Here is an 11,794-nt window from a genome sequence, read left to right as displayed (position 1 = left end):
CAATCACCCTCGAGAAGGTGCTGGAGTTCACCTCTGGAGCTTCATCAGTGCCTCCACTGGGATTTCCATCTTGTCCACAAATCCAATTCAATTTTTTGTTTGTTTTTGCAGCCTAAGGATGGCCTGTTTAACTTGCATTGAGGTCCGTTGACTGCATGTTGTGCAAATGCTAAACCAGTAGAGTGGTTCACTGGATTGAATTGAATTGAATGTCAACTGTTAATAAACTGTTATATTACAATTATACCAACTATGATTTCAGACTTGCTCACTGAGAGGTTTTAACGATTACAATAGACTTACCAAATGACTGTACAGCTCATACGTCCACTGCTGAAATATAGCATTTACTTATTTCAAGTTGTCTTTTGCCAACATGCAACATGCTTACAGGATTACCCCAGTAGTACAACAGTAAACATGCTTTTATTATATTAAAATGTGTCATTGATAAGCTTAAGAGAAGTGCACATATGAAGTCAAAAACACTACTTAGTCATAACATTTCAAACATGTCATACGTATTAACATTTGAAAAACTGGTATAAAGTTTCAGGTTGCAATAAGATTTGAAATGTCTGCACAGCATGTCAGATACTTTATCTTCAAATCAGATATGTGATAAATGGCACGACAGATTGACTCCTGTTGCTGTTGACTGAGATTGATTTGAGGTTGCTCTACAATTACAGCTGGGAGATCATCATCATCAGTAGTGGGTAAAGAGTCAATTCCATGCTGCGCCAGAACTGCCTCCAAATTGTGTGGTGTGTAGGGATTTTCCCCGAACACATTGTTGATTGCTGCACTGTCCGTTGCCATATTTGAGAGCATTCCTTCTGTCCAGATTTGAGTTGGTGTTCGGTTGTGTTCCGTACGCAAAGCATGGTTGTTCCAGGCCTCCCTAAAGCGCTCTTGGCTTTTTTGAATCTCAGGAAGAAAAACAATGTGAAGTGAAAGTTTGTGGATATCATCACTGGGATCCAGAAGCTGTGAATCCTCAAGGGAGTAGAACATGCTGTAAAAGGATTGCAACACATGCAAAAACACATCCCTCCAAAGACGTTCAATTCTCTGGTTATGGACTGATTCCCCTGTAATGAAACTCCGCCGCTCAATGCCCTGCACAAGATTCATGAATAAGGCCACCTGTATATTCTCACCACCATAATCTGATCTGACTCTAGAGGGTAGTCCATAAAGGGATGTGGCTTTAAGAAACTGAGACAACACAGTGGTGGCACGGTTGTCAGTGTTGCAACTCAGGTAAGTGATCAGCCAAGAGTGTCCATCTATGGCACCATGAACCGGTAAGCCCCATCTAAAATGGTGAATACAAAGACAGAACAAATACTTGTGGTTAATAAACAAGTAAATATTTAAAGTGTGAAACAAAAACAAAAAAGGCATCAAATAGTTGCAAGGTGTTATGACAATGCAGTGTTAAATGTCATCACTGTCAATAGCCTACCACAATAATTATTTGAGTTGCAGGCAAACAACAATTTTACCATGATGAATTCACCTTATGAGGCGCATATTCCCATCGATATGCCACAGGCTGTTGGGGTATGGTACATGATACACCCGTCTTGCCACAGTGCTGCTCCATCTCCTAGCAGTAGCTGCTGGGTTTATCTGAGCCAACATCTCACGCACCCTACGCCGTGGAACCAGCAGTCCATCTGCACGCAGCAAGGCTCTCATCATCTGAAATTGTAATCATGTAAATTACTAAAAAAAATAGAATTAAATGTTTTGCAGCAATAAAACTCTAGAATACAGTAGTAACCCATTAATTACCTCATATCCAGAGTTTGGATACAGGCCATGAAGTCGTCTTACATGACGTTCAAGTTCTTCATCACCTGTCACTGAAAATCTACTCCTCACTGGTATACCAAGCAACTTCGACCTCTTGTAGAGAAATGATGAGGAGCATCCCAGAATGTTTGCCATTTGCTTAACTGTGTTGCCTTGCTTCATAAGAAAATCTATTTGGTCCCTGGTTATATTGATGGCTGGACACCCTCGTCGTCCTGAAACAAAGGAGAGAATATTTTAATATTCATTTAAAGTATTTATCACAAATGACATTTCACTGAAAACCACTGTTGCGTCAGTCTGTCGCCAAGACAACTCATGAGAAACGGTCTGAGTTCGCTAACAAGATCTGTTTGTTTTCATGATTCATTGTAAAGCAAAGGCTGGGTCTCTGACAGGAAATAAGCTAGTTGAGTAGGCAAAGATGTGTGGTTCCAGGCAGAGAATCACGGGGGAGATCAATTTAATCCTCCGTCTTTGGGGCAAGGAGTCCTTGCTTTGCGGTTAATTAATTAATTATTCTTTGACTTCTCTGCTGATATTGTCCATTACAGACAGAACTTTTTCAAGTTTACCGGAGAATTCTGTTTTCATATTGAGGATGGCCTTGAGAATATCCTCCGAGCTCAGCCCACGGCACTGTTCGTACTGCTTTCCTCAATATTATAATTATAATAATAATATTATATTATTATATATATTTATATAATATAATATAATATTATATTATATTATATATAATAATAATTATTAATTATTTTCCTCAAACACTTGACACTTGACACTTGACACGTGACTCCAAACACACGCTGATTGGCTAAATCGCATCCATTACTTCTCGACGGACTGTGAGGTGAACTTCTGCCACCTAGTGGACAGGCGGTATACCCTTCAAACTTGACATCATCTGCTCAAAGTCATCTTCTGTTGTCTGTTGTCTTTTAAAGTAAGTATTATATAGAGTTAATCTATATAACAGATCATAGAAGAGTTAACCGAACTGTGGTAAGTAGATAGCTGTTCATGAGATTCATCCAGAGATAGTTTTAGTCAGAAAGCCAGCTCCGTTCGTGTCGCATATTCCCGCCTGAACACGGAAGAGAAGGCTAGCGACCTAGCTTAGCTAGCTAGTTGTGTTATAATGATGAGTTATGAACAGTTATAAGCTACTGTAGTTAACAAGGTAACTACTTATGTTAATGCTTGCCTATTATTCTAGTCTCGTCCTCCTAACGAGACAATTAACGGTAGTTCTGAGTGGTATTTTAGAATACTACGGATCTCATTCTAAATTTCGTGTCCACGAAATAGGCTAGTCATTTGTTGCCTCAAAATAGGCTACTTAATTCGTGGCCTCGAAGTACTAATTTGTGGGCTCCAGTGATTACTGTTTTCATTTCTTTGTGTTACAGACGTGGATAAGTCGGGATTTGTGTCCAGTGCTTTTGTGGGCTAGGTGACCATTGGAGACCTATTGAAGATGGAGTCAGGGGACGGTGCTGCGTCTTCTCAGGCTAAGAGGAAGATGGTAGTCAAGAGGAATCCAACACAGAAGAAGCCACTGGTCAAGCACCTTTCAGAGGAGGGGTTGGACAGATGGGGTCAAAGCTTACCTGTGGAGGTGTTAGTTCATATATTTAAGTTGGTGGTTCAGAAAGACGGTGCTGTACCATTTTTGTGCAGGTAATGCATTTTTTGGTGCTCATCTCAGTGTCATTAAACTCATGTAATGCACATAGATCATAGTTACTTCCAAGTTATCAATTTAAAATATGTTTCTTTGTCCTTTTAGTTTATTTGAACATAAAATAACTATTAAAATATGATGAAGTAAATAGATGCAGCCTAATCCACCAATATATGGACATCAGTAAGTCAAACACAACACATACACAAGGCATATACCACTAAATCAATAAATAGGCATTTCAAATCTCTGGTGATAGAGGATGATATTTTGCTTTCTATCCCGCCGATGCAGGGCGGCCAGAGTATGCCATCTATGGAACGCTGCAGCAGCCAGTCCAACTCTCTGGCGGAATGTTTCTGTTGGCCACTGCTGGTTAGAACCAGGCAAGACCCAGTTACCTGAAACAGAACTGAAGATCAGGAACACCATCAGCTGGCTCGCGCAGAACAGGTCAGTGGCCTATTGTTTGGTATGATTCCATCCTGGTACATATGAATTCTGGTAACTTCAACTGGGAAATGTTGGGTAACCTTATGGATGGATATCGCATGCGCCTACAACTTTTCACCTTGACAACACCTCTAAGTGTGTACAGTGTTATTATACATGTCTGTCTGTTTTTCAGGTTCTCTCAACTCAGAGAGTTTTCCCTTAATCACTGGAAAAACCAAGTTGACTATGTTGTAGAGGTAAGGCTACATAATGTTGTTTTGCTATTTCGTGCCTCCATTAACAAAATATGTTCGTTGTGCGATACTTGTTCTACATTTCAATTGGATCAAGGCACTTGCAAGCCATTGTTTTTATCAACCTTTATGTTATGTCAAATGTTAAAATGTTTCCAAATAGGTTGTGTCCCGGTCCTGCCCTCACCTACGCTCACTCAAGCTGTGCTTTTGTACTGGTGTAACGTGGAAGGCCTTCCAGAGCCTTGCAAACAACTGTCGCTCTCTGGATAGCATCAACGTGCAGTACTCAGAGGTAGACCAAGGAGTGTGTTCACAAACATGTAATGGATGACACACACAGACAGACACACACACACAGCCAAACGCACACGCTGTTGTCAAAATATTTAACAGTCTGATACTTTACCTGACGGTGGAGTGATTTTTAGTCTTGACGAATCATAAATGTTCACTACGTGTTGGTGTTTTTGGCTACTCTGAATTTCACAGACATTCGTTGTAATAGGACTAGAGAAATGCTTTGTGTTATAGTGGATAGATAGATCTTTGATCGTTTTCTATTGTTGCTACAGTTGCAGGTTGAAGGCCTTCTCACCTACTTGAGATCCCATGGCAGTCAGATTCGACAAATTCTGTTTACCATCGGGTGCAGAAATGGCAGACTTCTCTTCGCTGCCATCTCTGTGAGTTTACCCTTCTATGAATTCCTAATTCAGGAGACCTGAATGATGATGATGATTTCAGTCTCTACCCACTATCATTGAATCATCATTTCCCTCGTTGACTTTGAACTCTACATGTGATGGTCATCTTTCAGTAACCGACTGTCATTTGTTGGATAAAGTAGTTTCCATGTAGTAAACTACTTTTTTCCAAGTAGCTTTAGTATAATTCAGACTATATTTCTCTCACGGGTAGTTTTAGTATAGTTCAACTTCTTTCCTTGTTAAGTAATTGGTAATCTAGTTAAATATATTTTCAGAATAGCTTCCCCAACACTGATTTTACAATACATGTATTGCATTAGCTAATTACCCAATGAACTTGATAACTCTATAGAGAGGATGCTGCCCTGAGTTACAACTGCTGGATATCAACTCAAACCTGGACAAAGGATACTGCGAGCTTCCCATCCGTGTCCAAGCTCTACAAAATGGCTGTCCTAAACTGCAGGTATTGTACTTAGGATTGACCCACCAGACAGAGACAGGGATTTTTCTGTTTGTTACCATGACATACCAATAATTTTTTAGTAGTATATTTTGGTACTAAAACATCCACTGTTGTTAAATGTTAATTTGGAGAGTAACAGATCAAGTAATTGAAAGCAGGATGCACAGGCATAAAGGCTCTTAAACATACATTCATTGTATTGATCACGTTCAAGTTCAAAAGCTTTATTGTCCAATTTTAGGGTTAACATTTTCATTTCTATTCAGTTTCTATGGCTTAAAACAGAACAACACACCATGGTTTTATATCTGGGCTTTTACCAAGGGTGGCTGGTAGTGTACAGCGTGAAAGACAACTGACACACATGAGGTTCTCCGACAAGGACAGTAGAACCTTTTGGGTTCTATAGTTGCTAAGGGACTGAAATATAAGCCCTTTGAGAATAGAATAGAACAGCATTTAATTAATGAGGTTGGATGAAGCCTGCTTCAGGTCGCTTTGGATAAAAGCGTCTGCTAAATGTTCAAATGTAAAATGTAACACACCACCTGAGCTTTACTTATCTGTTCTTGTTTGTTCCAGACCTTTCGGATGCTGGATGTCGTACCAATTCCCATAAAGCCTCACAGGACTGGCGCCGACATCGGTTTCCCCTTGCTGGAGGAGCTGTGTTTGGTCACCACCTCTTATGTGTCCTACATGACCAACCTGGCCCTAGAGGACATTCTCTACGACTCCCCCAAGCTGCGTGTGCTGGACCTGAGAGGCTGCTCGTGTGTTACATCAGCTTTCCTTACTGGTCTCCCTTGTGAAGGTATTGTTCTATGTTGTGTTCTATAGGGGCCATACCCTCACTGGGTGGCTCTGTACACAGCGATATGAATAGAATAGCAGAGATGTTCAGTTGAATGTGTACATGCTTGTTATGCTGCTTTATAAGTCCACAACACCACAGGCATGTTCATCCAGACCATTGTTGATACAACATGTGACCTTTAACCCTAAATCAAATGCATGATATGACTTCGTCTCTCTTGCTACCTCATTGGTTACTTACCAGGAAGTACCAGTGACAACACAGATTATATATTCTAAACTCACTTGCTGTTCTCTGTGTTGTTTTCATCAGAGCTTGAGTGTCTGTTCTGGGGCCTGCACCTCGACATAAAGGCGTCTGCATCCTGGATGGGACTCCATCTGCTGACCCAGAAATGGAGCAGTACCTTGCAGGAGCTGGACTTCTCAAACCATCTCACCCCTGAGGGGGACTTGGAGAGGGCCATGGCCAACCTGGCGCAGGGAACAGGTGCCGGCTCCATACGGTCGCTAAACCTCAAGGGGACCAAGGTCACAACATCTGCCCTCAGGTAGACCACATCTGATTCCAACCTCCACCATTCAACTGAAAGCTCATTATTGGGGAAAACTACTAATGAATCCAATACTTTTAACTTAAGATATTGTGTTGGATATGTCTCCTGATTTGGTTTATCATAACAAGACAAAAAAACGACTACTACTTTGAATCGCAACACTTGTGACCTGCCCTTAATTATTTAAATGTTTTACACTAACCATTTAGCAGACACTTTTATCCAAAGCGATTTACAATTACATATTACATGGACAGTCTCCCTGGAGTAATGTAGGACTAAGTGCCTTACACAAGGGCACACTAGTGATTTGAACTCATGACCTTCTGATCACCAGTCCAATTCACTATTCACTACCTACCCCTATTGCCCTCTACAGCAACCACTCAAATCAGAAAATCGTATGTTTTCTGTGTTTTGCAGGTTAATCATCGGCCAGTCTACAGCTCTAAACTACTTGAGCCTGTCCTCCTGTCGCAACGTTCCCAGGGGACTCAAAGGAGTGCATCATGGCCAAGAGGATATCCACCAGCTGCTGGCCAAACTGGAATAAGTTAATACAGTTAATACTACCAGTTAATACTAGTTAATACAGTTAATACTACCAGTTAATACTAGTTAATACATTTAATACTACCAGTTAATACAGTTAATACTACCAGTTAATACTAGTTCATACAGTTAATACTACCAGAACTGGTTTGGTTTGATGCAGCGATGTATAAGCCTTGGTTCTCTGGTTTAGGACTATTAAATGATGTTATGAACATGGTTTTCATGCAGTCATTAAAAAGCTTATTTTTTTTAAACGGAGATAGAACCTTATCATTCTAAACGGAGATAGAACCTTACAATGGGTAAAAAAAAGCTTCCTTAAACTTGTTTATATTGTGTTGTAATATAATAATTTCTTGTGTTACAGAAGGAGAATGCAGTCCAATCACCCTCGAGAAGGTGCTGGAGTTCACCTCTGGAGCTTCATCAGTGCCTCCACTGGGATTTCCATCTTGTCCACAAATCCAATTCAATTTTTTGTTTGTTTTTGCAGCCTAAGGATGGCCTGTTTAACTTGCATTGAGGTCCGTTGACTGCATGTTGTGCAAATGCTAAACCAGTAGAGTGGTTCACTGGATTGAATTGAATTGAATGTCAACTGTTAATAAACTGTTATATTACAATTATACCAACTATGATTTCAGACTTGCTCACTGAGAGGTTTTAACGATTACAATAGACTTACCAAATGACTGTACAGCTCATACGTCCACTGCTGAAATATAGCATTTACTTATTTCAAGTTGTCTTTTGCCAACATGCAACATGCTTACTGGATTACCCCAGTAGTACAACAGTAAACATGCTTTTATTATATTAAAATGTGTCATTGATAAGCTTAAGAGAAGTGCACATATGAAGTCAAAAACACTACTTAGTCATAACATTTCAAACATGTCATACGCATTAACATTTGAAAAACTGGTATAAAGTTTCAGGTTGCAATAAGATTTGAAATTTCTGCACAGCATGTCAGATACTTTATCTTCAAATCAGATGTGATCAATGGCACGACAGATTGACTCCTGTTTCTGTTGACTGAGATTGATTTGAGGTTGCTCTACAATTACAGCTGGGAGATCATCATCATCAGTAGTGGGTAAAGAGTCAATTCCATGCTGCGCCAGAACTGCCTCCAAATTGTGTGGTGTGTAGGGATTTTCCCCGAACACATTGTTGATTGCTGCACTGTCCGTTGCCATATTTGAGAGCATTCCTTCTGTCCAGATTTGAGTTGGTGTTCGGTTGTGTTCCGTACGCAAAGCATGGTTGTTCCAGGCCTCCCTAAAGCGCTCTTGGCTTTTTTGAATCTCAGGAAGAAAAACAATGTGAAGTGAAAGTTTGTGGATATCATCACTGGGATCCAGAAGCTGTGAATCCTCAAGGGAGTAGAACATGCTGTAAAAGGATTGCAACACATGCAAAAACACATCCCTCCAAAGACGTTCAATTCTCTGGTTATGGACTGATTCCCCTGTAATGAAACTCCGCCGCTCAATGCCCTGCACAAGATTCATGAATAAGGCCACCTGTATATTCTCACCACCATAATCTGATCTGACTCTAGAGGGTAGTCCATAAAGGGATGTGGCTTTAAGAAACTGAGACAACACAGTGGTGGCACGGTTGTCAGTGTTGCAACTCAGGTAAGTGATCAGCCGAGAGTGTCCATCTATGGCACCATGAACCGGTAAGCCCCATCTAAAATGGTGAATACAAAGACAGAACAAATACTTGTGGTTAATAAACAAGTAAATATTTAAAGTGTGAAACAAAAACAAAAAAGGCATAAAATAGTTGCAAGGTGTTATGACAATGCAGTGTTAAATGTCATCACTGTCAATAGCCTACCACAATAATTATTTGAGTTGCAGGCAAACAACAATTTTACCATGATGAATTCACCTTATGAGGCGCATATTCCCATCGATATGCCACAGGCTGTTGGGGTATGGTACATGATACACCCGTCTTGCCACAGTGCTGCTCCATCTCCTAGCAGTAGCTGCTGGGTTTATCTGAGCCAACATCTCACGCACCCTACGCCGTGGAACCAGCAGTCCATCTGCACGCAGCAAGGCTCTCAACATTGAATTAAATGTTTTGCAGCAATAAAACTCTAGAATACAGTAGTAACCCATTAATTACCTCATATCCAGAGTTTGGATACAGGCCATGAAGTCGTCTTACATGACGTTCAAGTTCTTCATCACCTGTCACTGAAAATCTACTCCTCACTGGTATACCAAGCAACTTCGACCTCTTGTAGAGAAATGATGAGGAGCATCCCAGAATGTTTGCCATTTGCTTAACTGTGTTGCCTTGCTTCATAAGAAAATCTATTTGGTCCCTGGTTATATTGATGGCTGGACACCCTCGTCGTCCTGAAACAAAGGAGAGAATATTTTAATATTCATTTAAAGTATTTATCACAAATGACATTTCACTGAAAACCACTGTTGCGTCAGTCTGTCGCCAAGACAACTCATGAGAAACGGTCTGAGTTCGCTAACAAGATCTGTTTGTTTTCATGATTCATTGTAAAGCAGAGGCTGGGTCTCTGACAGGAAATAAGCTAGTTGAGTAGGCAAAGATGTGTGGTTCCAGGCAGAGAATCACGGGGGAGATCAATTTAATCCTCCGTCTTTGGGGCAAGGAGTCCTTGCTTTGCGGTTGTCTTGACAACGGCACAGCAGATGCGACGTTCTTGTTGTTAGCTTAGATAGCCGGGTAGCAATATTTTCTAACAGTAGTAGTAATAGTAGTAGTATAATAATAGTAGTAGTATAATAATAGTAGTAGTATAATAATAGTAGTATAATAATAGTAGTATAATAATAATTTAATAATTTAACTACTACTAATAATTTATTATTAATTAAATTATTACAATTATTTATTAATTAATTAATTAATTATTCTTTGACTTCTCTGCTGATATTGTCCATTACAGACAGAACTTTTTCAAGTTTACCGGAGAATTCTGTTTTCATGTCGAGGATGGCCTTGAGAATATCCTCCGAGCTCAGCCCACGGCACTGTTCGTACTGCTTTCCTCAATATTATAATTATAATAATAATATTATATTATTATTATATATAATATTATATAATATTATATTATATATAATAATAATTATTAATTATTTTCCTCAAACACTTGACACTTGACACTTGACACGTGACTCCAAACACACGCTGATTGGCTAAATCGCATCCATTACTTCTTCATCTACTTCTATTACCTGTGAGGTGAACTTCAACTTGACATCTGCTCAACGTTTGATTGATTGAAAACTTTATTAGAAGATTTGCAGAAGTAGGTACATGAAAGTACATATTACATACAAGGTCAACTAACAGGATAAAAACCCAAGAAAGCCACTGGCTTATTTCAATTGGGGTCCTTGATTCTCAATTCATCGTTACATGTAAGACAGACAGAAAAACTAGTACTATCTACAAGATAATACAGACAAATAACTATTACTATCTACAAGATAAACATACATCCATCATGGGAAGAACAATACAACAAAACATAAGGTATGTACAGCGGGTAGGACAGGTGGGGACATACACCACAGGTGGGGGCGGGGGACAAAACACAAAGTATGTACAGTGGGTAGTTCAGGTCTTTTAATCTGATTTTTGTTTTAGAGGGTCCAGTTACGGATTGCAGCCTCCTGTAAATGTTTTTTGAGAGTGGTTTTGAAGGTGGGCAGTGTTTTACACTCCTTTAAGATTATAGGAAGGGCGTTCCACATCTTTACTGCATAGTTTGTAAACGAGTTTAAACCCTTGTTTGTGGTGCAACGCGGTTGAACGTGGTTCGTGGAGCTTCCTCTGGTGTTGTAAGTGTGGACGTTGTTCACTTTTTGGAAGTATGTTGACAGGTACTTGGGTGTCTTTGTGGTGTAGCGTATCTTGAAGACTAGGCCCAGTGCAAGCTGCTGCACTCTGTCAACTACTCGTAGCCAATCAAGGCTCAAAAAATGAGCAGCGGTTAGATGTGTCCTAGGGTTGAGGCCTAGCAGAAGCCTAACCAGTTTATTTTGGGCTGTCTGGAGTCTTGTTTTATGGGCCTTTGTGGTTCTATAGTACCATGATGTTACGGCATAGTCGAAGTGACATTGAATGAGAGCTCCTGATAGGGTCCTCAGTGTGTTTTTACTGACAAGTGAGGATATCCTGTACAAGAATCTAGTTTTATCAGACGTCATCTTCTGTTGTCTGTTGTCTTTTAAAGTAAGTATTATATAGAGTTAATCTATATAACAGATCATAGAAGAGTTAACCGAACTGTGGTAAGTAGATAGCTGTTCATGAGATTCATCCAGAGATAGTTTTAGTCAGAAAGCCAGCTCCGTTCGTGTAGCATCGTGCGTGCACCGTGCGTGTAGCATCCCGCCTGAACACGGGAGAGAAGGCTAGCGACCTAGCTTAGCTAGCTAGTTGTGTTATAATGATGAGTTATGAACAGTTATAAG

General features: G+C 40.0%; 1 protein-coding gene across 1 annotated transcript; it reads left to right on the top strand.

The window, feature by feature from the left end:
• Positions 1–3,304: 3,304 nt before the first annotated feature.
• Positions 3,305–7,302, top strand: LOC308163808 (F-box/LRR-repeat protein 6-like; the record flags this gene model as incomplete). Its single annotated transcript, XM_080537998.1, has 9 exons — positions 3,305–3,507; positions 3,806–3,964; positions 4,140–4,203; positions 4,364–4,495; positions 4,776–4,886; positions 5,263–5,376; positions 5,959–6,190; positions 6,506–6,743; positions 7,173–7,302. The coding sequence occupies 9 exons, from the start codon at positions 3,305–3,307 to the stop codon at positions 7,300–7,302; spliced, it is 1,383 nt and encodes a 460-aa protein (XP_080394124.1).
• Between the last annotated feature and the right edge of the window lie 4,492 nt (positions 7,303–11,794).

This window comes from Nansenia antarctica (assembly GCF_963989245.1).
Source record: "Nansenia antarctica genome assembly, chromosome: 8".
In the NCBI taxonomy this organism is placed as follows: domain Eukaryota; kingdom Metazoa; phylum Chordata; class Actinopteri; order Argentiniformes; family Microstomatidae; genus Nansenia; species Nansenia antarctica.
Note: the sequence above shows the minus strand (reverse complement) of the source record. Positions and strands in the feature narration are given on the sequence as shown.